This window comes from Halichondria panicea, chromosome 1 (genome assembly GCF_963675165.1).
Source record: "Halichondria panicea chromosome 1, odHalPani1.1, whole genome shotgun sequence".
Lineage (NCBI taxonomy): Eukaryota > Metazoa > Porifera > Demospongiae > Suberitida > Halichondriidae > Halichondria > Halichondria panicea.
Genome location: NC_087377.1, coordinates 12,384,858 through 12,407,193, shown reverse-complemented (window position 1 = coordinate 12,407,193; position 22,336 = coordinate 12,384,858). Strand labels below are relative to the sequence as shown.

At 37.4% G+C, this 22,336-nt stretch overlaps 2 protein-coding genes and 2 long non-coding RNA genes across 5 annotated transcripts; 3 read left to right on the top strand and 1 right to left on the bottom strand.

Annotated features, from left to right (window-relative positions):
* The first annotated feature begins 6,726 nt into the window (after positions 1-6,726).
* LOC135350922 (uncharacterized) lies at positions 6,727-7,424 on the top strand. The gene is made up of 3 exons (XR_010399331.1): positions 6,727-6,969; positions 7,031-7,135; positions 7,343-7,424. It is a non-coding gene; the product is annotated as an uncharacterized LOC135350922 (long non-coding RNA).
* A 171-nt stretch (positions 7,425-7,595) lies between these two features.
* On the top strand, positions 7,596-22,158 carry LOC135350869 (uncharacterized). Its single transcript, XR_010399314.1, has 3 exons — positions 7,596-7,627; positions 20,328-20,415; positions 21,508-22,158. It is a non-coding gene; the product is annotated as an uncharacterized LOC135350869 (long non-coding RNA).
* LOC135349345 (uncharacterized) lies at positions 9,445-12,754 on the bottom strand. 2 transcript variants are annotated; one of them, XR_010398899.1, is made up of 7 exons: positions 12,052-12,744; positions 11,630-11,772; positions 11,314-11,444; positions 10,351-11,259; positions 10,246-10,297; positions 10,147-10,192; positions 9,445-10,088 (listed from the first exon to the last, which is right to left on the bottom strand). XR_010398899.1 is itself a non-coding variant. In XM_064547873.1 (4 exons), exons 1-4 carry the CDS (start codon positions 12,596-12,598, stop codon positions 11,077-11,079), a joined length of 918 nt encoding a protein of 305 aa, XP_064403943.1. In that variant the 5' UTR covers positions 12,599-12,754; the 3' UTR covers positions 11,060-11,076. The 2 variants fall into 2 exon arrangements, 1 of the variants encoding a protein (XP_064403943.1); XM_064547873.1 differs by lacking the exons at positions 9,445-10,088; positions 10,147-10,192; positions 10,246-10,297 and having other exon boundaries at positions 11,060-11,259; positions 11,716-11,772; positions 12,052-12,754.
* On the top strand, positions 14,833-16,927 carry LOC135348273 (L-dopachrome tautomerase-like). Its single transcript, XM_064546451.1, has one exon. The coding sequence runs from the start codon at positions 14,899-14,901 to the stop codon at positions 16,711-16,713; it is 1,815 nt and encodes a 604-aa protein (XP_064402521.1). The 5' UTR covers positions 14,833-14,898; the 3' UTR covers positions 16,714-16,927.
* Positions 22,159-22,336: the final 178 nt, after the last annotated feature.

The window sequence follows — 22,336 nt, the reverse complement described above, 5'->3', positions numbered from 1 at the left end:
GAGATAATCATTAATATGTTGTACTGTAGTCACAGCCTCTCCTTGTAGAAGGTATACACAAAGCCACTAAATATATAGAGCTGAAACGATAATACAACACTCAAAAAACTAGCCTCGTGACAGGCTGTTCGTTGAAAGAACGCCTGGTCAAGTTCCAATGTAGAACTCGTTTAGCTGAATCAGCAAATGGTATAGGCTTGAGTAGTTGTGAACATGATTGCGGAAACTGCAAACACAACAATACTATAGCTAGCTGCACACATCATAATGATATTCACGGGTAAGTATAATGGTTGTTGCGGGCAATTATCGGTACAAAAAATCCCTGGAACAATTAGACAAGTCTACATTAGAACTTGACAAGGCGTTCTTTCAGACAACGAACGGCCTGGTCTCGAGGCTATCAAGAAACTGCCTTTGAAAGCTTCCAAGCTCTTGGTGACATACACAACGATTCTAGATGCACACACTATAGGCGTGGATGCTCAGCACAGGACTAAGAGTCCCAGTGCATGGGGAGCTGTGAATGATAGTAATAACATTTCCCGCTAGGTTGGCCTGGAGGTTGGTCTGGAGGCGAAACACATGCAGATCAACTTCTGGTATTACTTATAGAAGGGATTGTGCGCACGTATATACTCTATCCATGCACAATACTCTTATCTGTTATACTAGATTAAAGCAATTCAGTGCTCTGTATAATGGCATGTTGCATCACTACAATAATTATATTGCACTGCATTATAATAATGGCATAATGCACTGGGATTATATGCACTTGCACTTTGTGTAAATGCAGTAGATTTTAGGAAAGAAAGTCAGACTACTTTTGAGACTTATGCCCCACCCTCCCATTTATAGGCTACTACATTTTCATTATAGTTGTGGGAACAAAACCTATACTGTATAATTTTTTATACTATGGAATTCATGAATCAACTAAATTTACTCAAAACACGTGTCTTTTTACAAGGGAAAAAACTTGACCAGTTTGACGTCATTGGGCAACAAGTTAGTTATTGCAGGCGTCCTCGTGCAATATATGGCATGTTGGGCAATAACTAATACATAATCCAGTATCAACTTAATATATCTATGATAGATCTGCTGTGTATATATCTTTAATATGGACAAAATAGTCTAGTTTCTAGAACATGGGCATGAGGTATCTATGTATTATAGTGTCCCAAAGCTCGAGGGCGTAGCCCGAGGGATGAGGACACTATAACCATAGATATATAACGAATGCACATGTTCTAACTGATTTAGATCCCAAAACCTATTGGCTACTAGAAATGCACTAGCTTAGCAACAGTCAACCTATATAAACAAGCCAACCTAGCAACTGCATAATTTCTTTTGAAAACTATAATATCTGAAGTTGGCATCTCTGTGGCTCTACTATAAATCTGTGGTCTCTATTCAAGTCAACCCTGTTTCTCCACCTCAGTTATTAAATGGACAAAATTATAGTCCTGGACCTAGCTCCACCTGCAAAACGAAAACATCCAGCTCCTCCCACAGTTTTGCAGCAAACAACACTTCCCAAGAAATGAGCGGCTCGTACTACTCTCACATAGCGAAATGAAGACATGCACTTAAGCTAAAATTTGCAGCAAACAAGCCCAGCAAATGAGCGGCTCCTATACTATATACTCTTGAACAAAGCCAAAGGAAGAAGCCAAAGCTAGAATCCCAGCACTTCCCTACATCCAGCTCTTCCCCCATGCAGTCTTGCAGCAAAAAAGTACAGCACACTGCCCAAGAAACGAGCGGCTCCTACTACTCTCGAACAAAGCCAAAAAATACTCTAGAGCTTCTCTCTTCCATTCTAGTTCTATTATTATGTTACTAGACAAAGCATCTAATTTTTTATGTGTATCTTCTTGTAAATGACAATACAAATTAATGTATAATTATAATGTTGTAGTTTGTAGCCCAGAGCAATCTATATAGTACCCGCGTACTATAGCTCATAGTTCCCTGCTCAAATGGGATCTAATATGTACAATCTTATTCTAGATCCAGCAAGTCTATCTTATTAGTTTAACTTACCATACATGTTGCTGTCATCATGTACACTTTGATCTAAAGAGTTCTAACTTTCACAGTAGAAAATGTTGATGTTCAAGTAGAGGTGAGTGTATCTATCTATATAACTATACACATCAAATTAGGCAATACTGTTGATATTGCTATTAGTAAAACCAGTAGGTTTTACATAGGATTGGCAGTGGGTTTGCCTGTGTTTAGCAATATTTCAATTATTTTGACTCATGTTCAAACTGTTCTATCTCTGCAGGGAAAGGCCACATCAAGAAACTGGCTGAACAGATAGTTTATTTAGCCTTTTCTCTATTTGTATCTCTCATTTCATAATCCATAAACATTTTAATGAATGAATATTTTCATTTTAAAAATTGCACTATTTCGACGTTTCACCGCTCTTTGTCTGACTGACTAAGTAAGTAAGTGAGTAAGTAAGTAAGTAAGTAAGTTTCTTGCCCAGCATTTACTCCAAGTACAGCCATCTCCAGGACATTCTGCACAGGGTTTCCAAACGACTACAACCTGGATTACAAAGCGCTTCTTCAGATTTGCGATTGCTTCCACAAGGCAGATGACCTCTCAGTCTCTATTTCTCTTACCTAGACAATTCCGCCATCTTTAATGACTCAGCAATTGTGTTGTGGCCAATAATAATAGATAGGCGTGGCTAATAAACCGTGCGCCTAAAATCAGTGCAGCAGTGCTTTTCCAGAGCCTGAGGTGTTCCTTTTCTTCACACTGTTCAGCTCTAGCTCCCTTTCTCTGAAAGGCATGCTATATGCACTGGCTAGATATCATGCTCTTAAAATGGCTGTCATTTAATACTGATTCGCAAATTCAACATAATTATCAAGCAATAAATTATTACTCATTATACTATAATTATTAGTCCAGAGATATTCTAGAAGATATCTGATTAGTCCTGTCTTCTCTTCTTGTACTGCCTCTTAACGTTCCACTTATGCATGTCATGATACGTAAACTGTACTGAAAAAGAAAGGGAATCCGACTAGAAAAACATTTGCAATGTGAAAAATTGCTAGGATTGGCCAGGGGAACCACAAAAAAGCGTGGGAACAAGAAATCAGACGAGAGCATAACTCCAATCCGTTACAACGTCATGAACATGTACAATACATAGTATATTAAATAATAGACTGTGTTCCAGATCCACCTATCAGCTTCCATCCACCACATCATTCCATGCAGTCACCAGTACGGTCCGTGCATGTTACTACGCATGGATGGACTGTGTGCACCTGTGCTCAACACTGCATGTATTAGGAACATCAATTCATCACAAATCATCATGATTATGTGCCCCACATTCTAAAATGGATGTATAATAAATATATATAGGGATTGGTCATCACTCCACCAGTAAAAATTGCGTGGCATATTGGCTGGGAAAACATGGGAAAACTACCAGTATACATGTGATTGACGTTGTAACGGATTGGAGTTATGCTCTCGTCTGATTTCTTGTTCCCACGCTTTTTTGTGGTTCCCCTGGCCAATCCTAGCAATTTTTCACATTGCAAATGTTTTTCTAGTCGGATAATAATTATTGTTTAGCATGTCCATCCATTTTGGGCTCTAGACTGTATAGTAATGACAATGATATAGATCTAGAGTAATAATTTTTGCTGCTAATATGCAAAATAGCTGTCAGTGCTACAGTATAACTGGAAATTAATTTAAATCTGGCAATTTGGTTAATTTTACTGTAGATCGCCAATCAAATTAAATCTTTCATAACATCATTGCTGTGATGCACCTGAGACACCAAAACTGTCCACTATGCGATTCATTTGCTGACACACAAGCTTTCTGTGTAGTACAATGACCTCCCTTATATAGTATTTGCATATAGTGCACTGATCAAACAATATTAGGGACTATCCACCAGCATGTGTGTATACATTGTTCTCCTAGGTCGCTAATGAATCTCTCCAAAATGTTCTTGTATGACTATCTAGTTTTTAGTATCTGTAGAGTCCAAACTACAAACATTATTATGCCTCGGTGCGCATGCGCAAGCGAGGTATACGGTAGTGTGTTTGCATGTGTGTGTGTGTGTGTGTGTGTGTGTGTGTGTGTGTGTGTGTGTGTGTGTGTGTGTGTGTGTGTGTGTGTGTGTGTGTGTGTGTGTGTGTGTGTGTGTGTGTGTGTGTGTGTGTGTGTGTACTGTTACAGCTGCTCAAGGATCAATAAAGTGTAAGTATAAGAGTTTCTATAGGCTTCTAGTCATGTTTTCTTGGATTGGTATTTGTGGATTTGCAAAATAAAGCTTCGTTCTCGAGTTATGCCTAGTTTTGCTTATGCCATTGCAGCCTTTTTAGAAGAGTCCGTAGCAAAACTTGTTCGCCGAGTGTTACTACTCTACTTAGTAGTTAGCTCTGCACTAGAACGCTAGCTATTGGTAGCTGCAAGAGTGAGAAGAGAGCTGCAAGGCTCTGCTGACTTGCAGCCTAGACTTGCATCGATCGTTTTTAATGCGCCAAGCACTATAATAAGTATGTAGTATGGATTTATCGTTTATAACTGCTCATCAATAATTAAGGAACATTTGTAGAAGTACATTGTCTATAGCATCGGCTAGTATTGATATAGGCAGGATTACTGTTAACACATAGCTCATTGCACATTAATTTTCATTTCAATCACTGATTACAATTTTACCCCTCACTGTGTTTCTCAAGTCCATTATTCGTTATAATACCTCGAACTTTAGGCCTATAGGAATAATATATATAATTATAGGAAAACACCATGTACCCACTATTCATTGTTTGTTAGGCCCAACTGTCACTGTGCACCTATAACTTGTATAGCTATGAAGCAGCCAGTGCACTATTGCTCATGACATTGTGTATACTGCAGTGGGCACTCTGGGTTGATTATTATACACACCAATTGTGACAGGCTCTGGGAAAACCAGACTATTGGAGCAGAATTTAGTATTGAGCTACAGCTAAATTTATGCCTACAGTATAAAATCTCAAATAAAATGTTATTGATGTATAAGTATCTACAGTCCTTCTACTACCTCTCTGTAAAATCTGATGCTCTAAATCCAACTCTTTCCACCGAAACGCTTCGTCCAAAGTTTCGCTATTACCTTATTTTTCCTAATTAAGCAATCTTTGAGAGTCGTTTTTCTCGATACTACATTTTACGGCTTCGAGTTTCCAACGCGCATGACTCGGGTATGAAACTAGGTATGTGAACACTAAGCATATCATTGTGTAGGCAATGCTCTGCTCTATTATTTGGTACATTAATCACACATATTTTAGTCTGCTCCAATAGTCTGGTTTTCCCAGAGCCTGTCACAATTGTTACTATAATGCATCAACATCGAAAATTAATAATAGGAATTCTATGTATACAGTCCCTCAATGTCTATTTTAATAGCTTATATGTACACGTATAGTACGGTACTTGACAATGCTTTCGAGCACATGACAGTCAACAGCTGTTTTTGTTTTGTCCCTATAGGCCTATACACACCAGCAAGAGTATATGATAGAGAAGAGAGTATCGAACGTAGGCATACTGTACATCAGATGTATACGGAGAGTAACGTGACTCCTGTATCTGTCACAATTTGCACTGACCAATCCAAGTGTGGGTGATGTAATCTATCAAGAAAGTAGATTACATCACCCACGCTTGGATTGGTCAGTGTGCAAATTCCAAGCTTGTGACAGATACAGGAAGTCACGTTACTCTCTGCATACATCTGATGTACAGTATATGCCTACGTTCGATACTCTCTCTATATCATATACTCTTGACATCATGCAGGTCATCATCAAAATCTAGTAGTTTACATGCATAACTATATATATATATATAATACTGTTGCATGCTAATCCCAATTAACTCTATAATTCTATCGGGTAGCAAATGCATGCATGCTAGTTTTGCCTTGACCAGGCTATGAACTCTTTTTACTTACAATAGTCACCTATTAGTAAATAACATGCAGTGACCCAGCAAAAGTTGTACATAAAAATTAATGTGCAAGGAGAAAAATCGTATGTGGGCGTGGTTTTAACTCGTTCACCTCACCTTAATTGTCAACTTAATGAAGTACTTATATGCATGGTTCATGTAATATACGAAAAGTAGTATACTCTGCTAGCTTATTCATCACTGACACAACACAATTATACTCATATCCTGCTTACAGCCTGAACACCTAGCATATAATTACTGCGGTCTTTGCTATACTCCAGTTTCAGCCTAATTTTGTGAGCCTTCTCTCTCTGTGCAAACGTAACAAAGTACATTTACAAAGCAGTGTGTGAAGACAAAAGCTAACCATGCATCCATGTCGACAGAGCTAGGGCTATTTTCTGTGTAGCATACAGATGTTAGCCTTTGTCTAATTGGCTCTTATATAGCTCTTGAGAATAAGCTTCTGACAATAATCATATATTACCTGCTCAATTATTATCACATTTCCCCACTATTAAAGATTTGTACGTGTCGCAATGACAATGCTGGTTACTTGACGGAAGTGATTAACTATAATGGATGCTCTGGATGACCGACACATGTAGCAGTGCTATATATAAAAGCAGTCACCTATATACAGTAAGTAAATAATTATCTAATGGTTGTAGGTTGTGTGACCTTTTCCAAAACTATAATTATATCACTTAATGTGGTGGGATCAGAGTGTTTATTGCTTATTCAATCTGAAGTCTTTACCAAATCTACCCATGCACTCTACTACAGGATGTGTTTATTAGTTGACTGATGCTTACCATTTTACATACTGTACTATTGTTATTGACTTAAGGCACTTAATATGATAGAGAGGTTGTTTTTTTTTCGGAGGTTATAATTATAGTTTTTGGAGGAAAGTTCGAGGACGGAAGTTATTATTACAGTGTCCCTTTTCTCAAGGTTCTTTGTTAACGTCCTTTGTTTGTTCCACTGTATTTCACTATCTCTCCCTCTCCCTCAGGTACTATGCATGGGACTAATGGTGTGAGGCTCTACTCTTAAGACCTGGAGGGTGGTCACACAGACCAGGAGAGTGCAGCTGGTAGAGCAGCACATCCACAAAGTGGTGAGTGAGTGATGGGATTTTTGCAATCTTTTGTAAAGTGTTAGATTGTTACTTGAGTGCCTAAAAAAGATGCTTATGGACGGTGTGCTTAGACTAACGATCTTGTGCAAAAATATGTGGACTATCTTAAGATACATTTTACGTTATCCTATTATTACTCAATGTTGTTGTGATGTTGATGTGTGTATAATTTATGTGTGTGTGCAGGTGGACTTCTACATCTCCCAGAGCCAGGCGGCCAACCATGCAGTGAGAGAGAGGCATGCAGCCTGCATCTGTACTGCAGAGCTGGGCACTAAGGTGGGTGGGTGGTCATGTGATAATGGTGCCTGTGTAACCTACTGGAGCTTTACATATATATCCCCTAAACTCCGTCATGGCTATTTCTTTAGTAGTATAGCACATACAGCTCAGCAATATCCCCCCCTCCAAATATGCACACACACACACACGCACACACAGGTGAACAAGGATTGTCTGAGACTGTACATGGTGAGTGTAGGGGAGATATTTAGGACGATTCTGGCACGTAAACACCTCACTTAGATTCTAATAGTGGGTGTCACTATAATTATACAGGAATTAATGTAGTTTTGTAGTTTTGGAGTACACCAATTATAATGTTGGATGGAGTTCAAGAAAATGCCATTCATTATAATTCTATAAGGATTGTTACTGGCTATAACTCATATGTTCCTAGGGACAGCATGGTTACTAGGCATGCATGCATATAATTATGCATTGACCAATTTTGCTAAAAAATTTACCATATTATTGTTTTATGGCATGCATGCTCATGGTTCTGCCTATTATTCCAATTATCATAGCCACATGTGTAAGCCTCAATTTGAGGCCGCGGGTGGGGGTATATTTGAGTGAAAGTCGCCGTTCGCAATTATACGCCTTATATACACATAGTTCGATTATAAGCATCTTGGATCATAGCGATAATCATAGTCTCTCAAAGAACGTTCTTGTCTATGAGTAAAAGAATTGGAAAAAAGATTCTGATGCAAGCCAACAGTGGCTGCTGAGAGTTGGTTAGTATGGACCAACATGGACCAGTGGGCATATCCCTGAGTAGCACATTAATAATTTTAGTTACCACAACTTTAAAACCTTAGCAACCATATGCAGTAAACATAATGTGTTTTGTCTGTGAAACTATTATGGAGTAGTTAAGTGGAGTATTTAAAGAGTCAAGTCACTTAATCGGAAACATCTTTCTGCATTGTCTATGAAAGCCACTACCCCACCAGTAGTACAACACTCGGCACCACTCTGAACTCGGCTGAGATCAATCAAATCAGTGTTAGCCGAGCAAATCACATTGCTTTGGGAGGGGGTTGAAATACGTATAATTATAATTATGCCTTACTTCATCAACACACACGCTCTCACGTCTGTCAGAGATAATGCTATTGACAGCATAAACACTCGTTCCTTATAAAGTAACGGCACTGCCTCTCCCATGTTAATTGAAGACTTTATTATAATTAACATATACTAGACAAATGGCGGCAGCTAATTGACGCCGGTGTGGCAGCACATGCCAACTCAGACACACACATAATAAAATTATTCTATGCAGTCTCCTCTCGTACTATACAATGGAGTATTTATGTATGCATGGAATCATAGATATAATAGGGCATAATTATAATAGGAAATTTCTATTATCTATGATGATAGCCTCCTTCACAGGCCTTATAGATAGTGCGGCATGGGATCAAGGCTAATAATTATAAGCTGTCAACCATGCACGCTGTCTGAATCTAAGCACTTATTGTGTTGCTAACATAACTATTATAGTCAACACAAATCATTATCAGAGAGAACGCAGTATTTCATTGGTTCAGTAGACTCTTGTTAATCCGGTCACCATGCAGCTTGGCCGGAATAGCGAGATGGCTATATTTCGGGAATAGCCGCGGCTTAAAAACGACCTTACCTCGAATCTAATGACTATATATAATTTTGCAGATATGCTCAAGCGCACCTATAGATAGATGAGTCTATATAGCTGAGTGTGGCTGTCTGTTCTGGGAGGTTATTTTCCATTACTAAAGCTGATCAGAGACTAGAAAACTGCTCGTTATATACGCGGAGTAGAGAGGTGGTCGCTCCTGAGAGGTTGCTTTACATTGAAGTCATTGTAGTTTCAATCCGGACCTGAGCTCTTGGTCGTTATATAGCGTGTGGTTGCTCTTCGGAGGTGGTCGTTAATGGAGGTTCCACTGTATATATATAATTATAGGCTACACTACAAAAAAAATTAATCAATTTAACAATTTTTTTAATGGTCAAAACAATTGAAACTGAGGTGACATTTATTAATGTAGCTTTAACGAAGTACAAAAAGCGTCAATTCAACTTTTATGTAATAATTATAACAACTATTTAAAAATACTTATAAGTATTAATGTATAAATGTAGTTTTAACATTATTATTGCTAGGTTAAAACTATTGTGTTTTATTGTCAAATCTACTTAAGCCATACATTAAAACAACCATTAAGAAAATACTTATTATAATAAATAAGACTCATTATAGCTAAATAAATTCCTAAAACAACGATTTACAAATGAATCGGTATAACAATTATTATTCAAATAACATGTTAATACAAAAATAGTGATAGGAAACGTTCGTGACAACTGAGTGAGACAATGGTATACAATGTTAAATTAGAAGGACAGTTTTAAATTAATTAGCCCAAGGAATAGTTCTTCTTGGTGTTACATACTGGACTCACAAGTATAGCAGACCGATCACTCTTGACCACGCAGAGTCCACCTATAATAGTAAATACATCATTGTTATTGATATTAATTATTACCGTGTATTATCAATCACCGAGAGGATAATTATCCAACAATGACGCCACTTCTATCCATTCGTCTGTTTGTTTCGTTTGTTCTCGCATGTCAAGCTTGCCAATTTAAGGAATTTCTGTAGGAAAAAGTATATGCTTAGAGGTATATTGACAGTGACAGTGTTTGTCCCTCACCTCTCACAGAAGTATCATCATCCACTTGGTGTAGTTACAGTCATACCTATTAAAGCCTTATAATTATACTGTTGAGAACATTTCATGTCTGTCCCTCACCTCTCACAGAACTAAAAGTATCATCATCCACTTGGTGTAGTCACAGTCATACCTATTAAAGTCTTATAATTATACTGTTGAGAACACTTCATGTCTGTCCCTCACCTCTCACAGAAGTATCATCACAGTCAGATTTATAGCAGCAAATGTCCAGCATATAGAAAGGGTAATCGTCTTCTCTTTTCTTGGAGCACATGGTTTCACAGCTCTAGATCTACTGAGCATGCGCAATCTTAGACTTAGCATAGCCACGCCCACAATTTCATTTTAGTTTCTAGGTCCTCTAATATCTATGGTTCTATGCAAACTTGTACATTTCCTTACAATGTTCATGACTGTATATAATTTCACATCACTCATGCTATTATAAATGGATTGTTAAAAATATTGATTGTATATAATTATATGTGTGCCTGTGTTAGAACAAATTAATATTATTATTGTTAAATCTAAATTTATATACTGTATTCTAACATGCTGCATGATAGAGTTTCAAATATAATTTAATCAAAATGAGTTTGTTAGTTTGATTTAAGATATCAATAATAGATTCTATGTAAATTATTGTAGAAATAAAAGACATTGTGTGATTCTACAATATTTTAAGTTAAAACCACATATACTGATTATTTTAACGTTGTCTTTTTATTTTACTAAATATTAAGTTGATTCAACTGTTTAAGAATAGTGTTAAAACGACTATGCAATGTAGTTTCAAACAAAATTTTTTGCAGTGTAGCATAATTATAGGCAAAATAGGTACGCTTGAGTATTGTGCTGCATGGGGAAATAGTACATGTAGTAATTAACGGAATGAAGATAATAAAGAAATTACTTAGCAAATTTTTCGGCCAAATTGATAAGTTGCTTCACTAAATGTGGACAGTTAACAGTACGTGACTGCACTACCCTAATGATGCTTGACCAAGTAGAAGTTGTATCATGAGTGAAAAAATATACCAGCATAGCTGTGAAACACTGTTGTTGGACTCCTTGATTTTCCATACTGAATCGCTGAAACGTATACATTGTTATACATTGATTGATAATAAATTATCTTATATATACCTCTAGCTCAGAGCCTTCAATTTGAAGTTCAACTCCAAATTCAAACCATTTACAAAACACTTCAGATAAGACCTCCAAAAGTGAACGCAGGTGCTTGTCAATATCAATACGATGGGAAAACACGTCAGAACCTGCATGTATAAGCAGTTATACTGGTATACACAATGAAAACACTGTTAATTTTGAGCATAGCTTGCAGCAGACTGTATATAATTATAATACACATGCATGCATGAACTCATGACATGCAGCCAATTATATCATTCATGTATGCAGCAGACTGCATGAGTATAAAAACATGCATGGACGAGCTTACTTGTCATAAAGGTATTGCTAGGTGGGCTGTTAGCAAAAAACATTCCATGTACTTCTGGATTTTGTTGAATTTTCCATTTAGTTCACCTTTTGCTTTTGCTTTTACCAGATCCAAGGGTGTTTTATCTTCGTTATTTTTCACTTCTGGCAGTTAAATAAGTGGATAATTTATACGATGCAAATGATAAATATATACAATGTACATGCATGCATGCAGCATTAATTTTACCACAGACATGCATGGCATTACTAGAATTTCAACAGCAATTAGCCAAGTATAATAGTGAATCAGATTCAGAAACCCAGTGAGTGCATGAGTCAATGGAGTTAGGCCATTGCATGGTCAACGCATTTTCCAAGCATGCATGCAGGATAATGGAGGTCTCTTTTGTGGATAAAACAGCCTTTTTCATACAAAATTACCTGTATTGCAGATACAGCTTTCGAGAAGAAGCTTTATGCATTGTATGTGTCCAAACACGCACGCTATGTGCAAGGGAGTATAGCCATTGATCGTCTTTAGATTGATTGTGTTCAGTACATCATGTTTTAGTAGTTCCTTTATTAATTGTGAGTTGTTATTGTAGCATGCTTTGTGAAGTGTGCTATACCTAGGTGGTTCTGGAAAGATATAGTTTGGATTAGCTCCTTGGGCTAAGAGAAATATAGCTTCTTCAATCTTATCCTTTGAAGTAGCTAAGTAGAGCGACTGATCGTGAACACTGTTGAAAACACGAGGTATTTTTATTGGAGAGTCTCCCTCAACATCACTCTGGGGCCTGGTTCTCTTAACAGATCTAGAGCAGTCTCTCTCGACATCATCACTACTTGTGCTAGATATAGATCTAGCCCTGAATTTGTTTGCAGAATGGCCAGTCTCTCTCCCAACATCAGCTTCGGTTGGCCTACAAGGTTCGAATGTCTGACTTTGTGTATGACAGTCTCTTTCAACATAAGTAGATCTATCCATTAATTTTCTTCAGAAGTATAGATCTCTATTTAGACTTCCTGTAGTCCATGGAAGTAGTATAATTACTGGGCTGTGACGACCACACCCTAATTATGGGTAACATCAAGAGTTCATTAGGAAGAGTACACAACTCCAATAGACTGTACACAAAAAGCATTCCTCCAAACCTATACGTCACAGATGCCTGACCACAATGAGCATATAATTAGTTGTACCTGATGTTTATAATGAAACTAAAATCACTATATTATAGTATATACTATACCCACATGTACTATATAGATATTACTAATCAAACACTACGGTATAATGTATAACTTATAATCCATAATTATATGAGTGCTTTTTATAATTATGCACTTGCCTATAATAATATTATATATAGTATTGCTAATCATGCACTGAGGAATGTTACTATTAGATCTAGCACCAGGTTAATTGTGTAACTCAAACAGCCTATAATATTGGGGTATTATATTTAGCGAATGAGCCATTTGAATCGACTTGGTGTTTTTTATTTGGCGTCGCAGGCGTGGCTATACTACAGCAACGACGTTGTGTCTACCGAGAAACTTTAATTCATTTTGACAGTTTTAAAGTTGGCCATCTCTTGGATAAGAGTCACCAACAACAGCCCATGCAGGCATTATTGCAGATGGTTCATGTGCATCGTGCATGGGCGAAGCTGTAGGATTTACCTGAATTATGGGTAGATCTAAATCAGATAGGAGTAACTATGTGGAAGTTCAACAACATCCTTGGTCATCCCAGATGGTTGGGGAAGCTGTAGGATTTACTTTCAGGATTGAATTATGGTTACTGATCTATATGCAGATAATTACATAGGAAGTTCAAACAACCCATGCATAATTATGGTATACATGCATATGCATGTTGGATGAAGCTAGATATATAAAATTAATGCCGGTAAAGTCAACATCAACCCATGCAGACAGTCAGTCCGTGCATGCATGTGGTGTAGGAAGATAGATCTGTTTTAGATTTCCAAAAAACAGGCACATTTATGATTTGCAATGTGAAAATGGCTAGGATTGGCCAAAGAAAGCACTGAAAATTATAAGCGTGCATGCGTGGAAACAAGAAAGCAGGAGGGAGAGAGCCATACATTAATCTCTGTCACAACGTCATAGATATGCACATGTACAAAGGCCAATTTAACAATGCAAATGATGTCACTGACAAACACGGTCTAAATGTTTACATGATGTACAGTGCTTGCAGCCTTGAGAGTAGATAACCACAAAGATGTGGGTAGTTATAAAATGTACTCAATTGTAAAAAAATGTTTCCGTGAAAACATCATAATTATGGTGGTTTTGTGGTGATCAATAGAATGTTATAGTTAGAGTAGTGAAACACTAAACATTAAACAGCTAAGGAAAGTCTCAGACTTTGTGTTGAATGATTTAGATTTCCTGACAATCTAATTTACCAGTATTTAGGTGATTATAATTATGAGTTTTTTTATTGTTCAGAAATTGAATTAAAGCTAAGCTTTATTTTAGTTAGCTTATAAACGGACTACATTTTGATGCCAAGAACATTCTCTGTTGAGATAACACCCAAAAACTACTGGCACATTCTACTATTTTCTACCGTTTTGATGGCATCACAGCTGCTAACCACAAACCAATCCCGCTTTAATTAACCACACACTTAACTTAATAGTGGAATACATCTCTTGTGTCTGGAGCCCTACACCAACCCTAGGCTGCTCTCCTATTTCCACATCTACTGTTAAATTGTCTTGAGGATATACAATGTATAGGAAACCTAAACAATTCACAATTATCTGAGCATACACAGTGTATATTTATTGGCCTGTGAATGGGGGAGTAACTCACACATAATTATAATGACATTCATAAGATACAATTTATTGGTTTCTTACCTTCTAAATACATTTCTAACTGTAATAAAAATAATTATATAGATTTGAGTAAACTGATTATAATAATAATTATTATATACTGTAAAAAAAATGGGTTGAAACGACCCATTTTTGGTTACCTGAATTGCATTTTGTGTGCAATTTTGCAATTCAGGTAAACCAAAAATGGTTATTTCAACCCATTTTTTTACAGTAATCAATAGTGCATTTGTATGCATATGCAATGTGCGAAATGTATACCGTGGTATACATGCAATTAAGCTATTGAGTCATCACCACACCACACCCATTCAACTTTTGGTAAGAATATTCATTACACATAAGCTTGCATATAGTTAGACAAAAGTGTTACATTTATTATAACTAGAGTAAGTGCTATAGGAGGCAAATGGCATCTCTAAGCCCCCTTCAAGTGCTTTGGGCACTAATTATTTTGTTGTGCCTTCTAAGGTGCACTTTTGCACAGTTTCCGGCAGTTTGCAACACTCCAGAAAACCTCCAGAGTAAAGTATGTTGTCCGAACAACTGTAATGGTAGAGGAGATTGTGTGAACGTTAAATCAAACGCAGAGCGTCAATCTGTTGATGCTGATCCAGAAATTGTCGCAGTTCTAAAAAATACATCCAATGTTTCGGAAAAAGGAAATAGGATTGATAGCAGATATCTTTGGCCGACGATGGTGTTTGAAAATGTTTGTATTTGCTCGGGGAAATTCTATGGAGTCGATTGCAATGAATGTGCGTTTGGCTGGTCAGGAGAAAATTGTGGAACGAAAAAACAAGTCGTTCAAAGAAGAAGTTTTGGCAGTCTATCGGATTCTGAAAAGCAAAACGTTAAGAATGGTATGCTCATGCTAAAGAGTGAAATGGGTTATTGGAGTGTTGTTATTGAAGAGCCACTAACTGTATCTGGCACAGTTACACTGCAAGATGTTTCTACGTATGATTTCCTTGTCTACATACACAACTACGTGTCCCGAGATGCCTCGAAGTCATGTCAAACACTTAATGGCGGTATAAATGTTGACTTTGCACATTCTGGGCCAAATTTTCTAGTCTGGCACAGAACATATCTGCTGATTTTGGAAAGAGCACTTCAAAGAGTGCTAGACAATACTAGTTTTGGCTTACCGTACTGGAAGTGGGAGGACAATGACCTTTCGGTATTTGATAAGCGATATTTTGGAAAATTGTCATCAACACATGGAATAATACAAGATATTGAAGGTGGATTAAATTGGAACACGGTTTGCGATATCACATATAGACAGAAGACTGTTGATAACACAATTGCTTATTGGGAGGATGACAATTCGAGTTATTGTATGGCATTTTGGGTTCCTTGTAACCCGAACGCTGATTTAAGGTATGGTAATCGGCTTCAGAGAGGAAATGCTGAAACATATCTACCGAATGTACGTGAGATTGAAATAGCGATAGCTGCCCCAGAATATGATAAATCAAATGCTGAAGGCAAGTATCGTCAGGACAGTCCACGAGATAGTTTTAGAAGTAGACTGGAAGGTTGGAGTTTGATATGCTCAACTTCGAATTCTGACTTGTGTGTTGGACCTCAGGTATTGTCAGGTTCTCAACGATTACATAATAATGTTCATGATTGGATAAATGGGCACATGAGCGTTCCACCATCTGCTGTAAATGATCCTGTATTTAGCTTGCATCATAGCAACATTGATCGAATCCTTGAAAGTTGGATGCAACGCGGCTTTCCATCTGGTGAAATACCTCCATACGTACCTGACAGTGGGGGTCATATTGGACATAATTTGAATGACTACATGGTACCATTTTTTCCTCTTATAACACCGAATCAGCAATATAGTACAAGTGAGAACTGGGGGTATATGTACGATACTCTTATTGTAGCCACTCTGAATGACAAACCAGATATACCAGACTGTACCTATACTAAAGAAAATATCCGAGAATGCCGTATATGTACTGCTCATAGCAGTGATAGCCCTACTCAATGCAATCGATTTGAATTTGATTTGACGACCAATACTGGAATGTATCGGCAAAATTGCTTGCTTTCGAGCGAAGATATGAGGGTATGCTCGGCAATTGAGCCAACAGTGAGGCCTACTCTGAGGCCTCCTTCGGGCTCAAGTTCCAAGAGAATTAATGCCAGCTTGCTACTGTTCCTGCTCATTGCCTTCCTCATGTTGGTACTCGAAGATTAGCGAAAGGCAACTTTTTATAATTATGTGCTGAACTGAAAACCCAAACCCAAATAAAAAGTTTAACAATGACTTGTTCTTACAATAGAATAGCCAGCTATAGTCTCTTTTGCTGTACGTATAGATCTAGTTCTGTAAATTTGTCATTGATCCCTAGCTAGAGCCCTTTGAGTTTTATTGATCACACACCTTGAATATTTGCAACTTGAACACATAACTGAACTGATTAAAAAAAAACATAATAAAGCTATAGATCCCAACTAACATTAACTCCATCTGCTGGGCTGTGACAGTATATGCATGGCAAAGGTATAAACATATTCTACCAATGATAGATGTAGAGCATATAATTATAGATAATGGACGAGACACTCACCAACCAGTCGGATACTCAGGGGCATGATCCCCACACGACACAGTGACCATAATTGCTATTGTATAGATGTTAAATTTATTAGTAAATCTAGTGTCGCCGTGCAATTGCGATCAGTAACACGATGTGCATTGAAAGGAGAGGTGTTGCAGACAGTCACAAAAGGAACGTCAGACGATTCCCATCTTGGAAAACTGACAGTTTGTCATCGGCAGATACTGAAACTGGCAGTTCGTCATCAGTGGTTTCCAGTGAACATGGTTTTACGTCACTCACTGAATATTGAGGTTTATGCAATGTCATTATAGTCCCGAGTCCACTGCATGTATATAGCCGTTTTGAGCATAATAGGGACAGTCGAGCATAATCAATTTTGATGCCATAATTTGAGAATTACAATGGGCACTTTGTTCAACAGCACTGCAAACATGATGTCTTACAGACTTACTGTACAGTAGCAGGTCCTTATAATTATATACATGCCTGATGAGGGATCTGATCTAGTTTAGTAACTTGTTTTCAGATCGTCAAGCCAATATCTAGTTATAATTATACACAGTCAGCTGTCTAGTGTAATGTTACAACAATTGTATCCAATAAAGGTGAAATTACTGAACGTAATGTCACTTTCAAAATCATAATTATTGGGGTCAGTTTCAAATTTTTGCTGTCACTTTCAAAAGCATATAATAAAAGAACAGCATAATGGGTGAAAAACATGCAGTATAGTGTACCTATGCACTAAGTCTAAACTGAACCCTAAGGATTTTAGTCTCGACAGTTAGAAGGTTAATTGCATTGCTGACTAGACAATCTCATGGTTTAGCTGTTTTGACATCGATCTGTGTTTCACGATAACATTTTACTTGTTAGGAGCTAGCAGAATCGTGCAAAGCCATGTGGTACTCCATTGACAGCTAGCTAGATGTGTAAGCAATGTAGATTATGACATTTTTCTGCTCTAAAATAATTATTATGTATTTTCTCTGCATGTATAAACAGTTTCAAATCACTGAATAGGAGAGTGCATGCTCAAGAGACACCTCCGAGCTGTTCCTGCATGGACTCTATTAATTTTATGGACTAGGATTTAGTGAGACTGTGTAGAAACCATGTAAAAGACTCCCTATACATATTATCCCACTATACTAACACATGCATTATTTCTGCGGAAATAATTATCATGGATTTGGTTTGCCCAAATTTGGTTTCAAACAAGACTTATATACCATGAACTCCGTGAATGTATACTGTTCAATCAGCTTGCACTCACCTAGTCTATGCATGTGACTATATATATAGGCCTGTGCCAAATATTCCTTGATAATAGGGATGCTTAATTGTGTGTGAATTAGGGTGTGTGTGATAAAGGTATTTCTCTAGACTGATGAGTGCATGCGGTAGACAAAATGAGATGGGTAAAAGGTCACCTACTTTGTCTTAGCTCCATGTAACATTTTTGTGCTACAAGTGTTAGTGATGAGGTTGGTTTGTAGCTCTATAGGAAGTTTCCAGTATTATATTTAACTTACTGTATGTGCATGTCAGCGCCTGCTTGCGCTAATTGTCAAGTTCTCAATAATTTATCACAGCAATAAACACACCCACTTACAAAAACAATAACTATATCCGGGTATTGCACAACAACACATGGTAAATCTAGAACATTCTCTAGAACATTCACAAAAACCGGCAATACATCACTATTCTAGAACATTCACAAAAAGTATAAATATGCAGTTCTATCAGTACATATCCGTAAGTTCTCCACAGTGCACATGCAAACATTGTATGGTCACTATAATTATATATAGTGCAATGAAATGTTGATGTCTATTATACATGCAGTTGTTGTCACTCTAAGGGATAGTTATTATAAGAAGATACCTTGTCTGTTTGTGGTAGTTAGGGCTATAGTTTCTGTTTAAGTGATAAGGTTTCTGTAATAACATTTCAACTAATGGTGGTTTTAGTCTCGATCATCATCTGGCTGTAAACACTTCAAGCCAACACTAAAAGTGGGGTGTGCTTTTCACACAAATTCCCGGCTGTTTGCCTGATATTGCCACATTATACTTGCGTGACAACCACACATTCAATGCTGGAGGGGGAGTATAAGGACATTCACGAGATTCAGTTCCTCCTTTCTATGTAATTGCTATTGTTTCTTTTGTCCAGAATTATCATTAATGATTGTAATTCAGGAGCAGGTCAGCTCTGCAGATGTTCTGCACTATGCTTAATAACCAATCCGAACAATTAAAAGAGAATTTTAGCAAAGTAAATTAATTGAGTAAAACAGGAAAAGCAGGACTATAGTCGCTCCTGTCATAGTACGTATATATATGGAGCCTCTCAATAGTGCATACTATAAATTATTGTACATTCAACTACTGCATACTATTGCAACAATCACAATAATTATACACTCCAAAACTGATTATAAGTCATGTATCATAACAACAAATACAAGTTATTATAAGAGATGTATATATACACAATAAGTGTGTGTGGGAGTGCATGGGTGCAATGGCGTAGGAAGGGGGGGCTCTAGGGGCTGGAGCCCGTCATAATTATTTCTAGGCTAGTAAATATGACTTATCAAGCTGCACTATAATTATGTAGATAGCCGTACTTTTTTCCATTTAAGAAACTAGAGCCCCCTCATTGAGAAATTGCTTCCTACGCCACTGGGGTGGGCATTCCCTGTATAATAATAGTTTCATTATAGTAGAAGGCTTATACAGTGCAACAGAAATGACAATTTCCCAGGCCAGGTAACTTAAAACCAAAACAGGGGGAAGTTAGCATCAGTATGTTTCCTATGCCCTTTATGGGAACTTAAGATGCTGAGATGTGGAGCCGTCTACCTGGAGCCTTAATATGGCACGCTGACATCTTTGATTCCAGACACTCCCCTTGTCCATTGCAGAGTGTATTTATATTTACCTATAATCACCTTCTACAGTAGCATGCAATCTCTTGAGGTTCTAACATTAATTCGACTCTTGCGGTCACTATTATCATACAGCCATGCAGATAACCCAAGCCTCCAAAATATCATTATGCGTCAACCATGCACCTATTTATTACATGCAATCTAGAAGTTCTTTAGCCTTGATTCTAGGTAGCAATACACCAATACAAAATTTTGGAATCGACTCAGGTTCCCCTAGCTGTATTAACCATGAAACATATTATTTTCCGTCCTAACTCCTCTCCCTTTCAATTGTGCATATTTCAGCCTCTGTGGTTATGAGAGAGTCCTGGTTCACCTCCCCCAGAGGAGACAACTACACCTGACCACACTGCTACCAACGATGTGGTAATAGGTATGTCCATCAATTATTATATTATAATAATGGTTGTAGATTGTATGACCCTTTATCTATGAAATTATGTTATCAAATAATGGTTGTAGATTGTATGACCCTTTATCAGAGCTATAATCCTCTGTCTCAGTTGATGTTTATTGTGTAGTGGATCTTTACCTGCTGTTTGTCTCAAACTTGACTGAAGTATTGAGGTGGAACCAATGTCTGTTTTAGTCCCCTCTATATTTCTTCCTCAGATACTATAATTATGTGCGTGCATGCATGCATGGCGGATGGTGTTAAGGGTGGTCTATATACTCTTAGGAGACCTGTAAGGTGGTCACACATTTTTCACCTAGCTATTATTGAACGCAGTGAAATAAAAAACCTATATAAATTATATAGCACTAAAAAATGGGAGTATGTCATTACTTTTTAATTTCAGCAGCGAAATAACAAACTTTCAAAAAATGTGGTTTCAACATTGATTGGACCAATCTGTGATTTACTGCCATGTAAAATGTGGGCGTGTTCTGAGCTACTGCGCATGTGCAACTCAATTTCACAGTGCCTATTATTCAAATTGTAAAAAGACTTCCTACATACCCTACTATACTAACACATTATTTTGTGCTGCGGAAAAATAATTATCATGGATTTGGTTTGCCCAAATTTGGTTTCAAACAGAGACTTATAATTACCACTCCGTGAATGTACTGCTCAACCAGCTTGCACTCACCTGGTCTGTGCATGTGACTAGCTAGGCCTGTGCCAAATATTCCATGAATAATAGGTATGCTTAATTAATTGTATAATTGATCTCTCAGCCGTAAGGTTAACTTGGTCTAGAGAACTACCTTTATCACACACACCCTAATTCACATACAATTAAGCATATACCTATTATAATTATATAATTATTATAATGACTGCCCAAACGATTTCTGTAATGCTACTTTTAAAGATATTGATGAAATTGGAACGTAAAAGTTTCTGTTTTGGCAACAAACGAACTGGAGCCTAGTCAACTTATTTGTTATCCCTATACTATCGGTAGGTTCATTCTAACAACTATATATTTCAGATATGGCTCATCTGTATTTTATACAGACTCTTCGGCCCAACAATATTTCACACCTCGAGTATCCTTTTTGAGCAAATCAACAGCTCTAAGCGCTAGTGGGCAGACCTGCAGTGTACGTTATACAACTGACCCACTATTTACTGGATTGTCGGATGAGATTACATCAATGCTTGACACACCATTTAGCATACCAGAACTTAGTGCTGATATACAACGTACTACTTTGAGCTCTCTCTGCTGGTCAATAACAGTCTCCAAGTTGTTGACCGTATCAGTTTCAGTGCTCAAGCTAGTAAGTAATGTCTTCATCTTGATAAATATATGCTAATTTTATTGTAATTATGGGCACTGGGCTACCAGGCTGGGTGATCTCCCTTATTGTAATTGCAGTGGTTTTTACTGTCGTAATCGTTGCTGTAATAATTGCTTGCATAGCCATGAGCTAGAAAAGGTGAGTAACTCAATTTAACTAGTATGTGATCGTATAGATGATTGTGATCTAGATAATGCGTCAGATCCTACGCGAAGATATTACTATCATTTGGCATTACCGATCTAAGCGGATGTCACGTGGCCATTATTTATCTCTGTCACGCTAGAGGCTGGGAGTCATGTGACAGCAGTTAGGTTTTTGGGGAGTACTGAGAGAGGGGCCCCTGCGATTAGCATTAAACACGTAAGTAGTTAGTTTCATTAATAAGTTGGATCTGAAAAATTGGAACGGGAGACTGTCTTTCTTTATTACAGCACCACTCTATAGAAGCGAATTGAGAAGTAACTTCTAGAATTATTTGTTGCTGGCACTTCAGTAACTAGAATAACATGGCCTTAAATCGAGGCTACACGTACAACTAA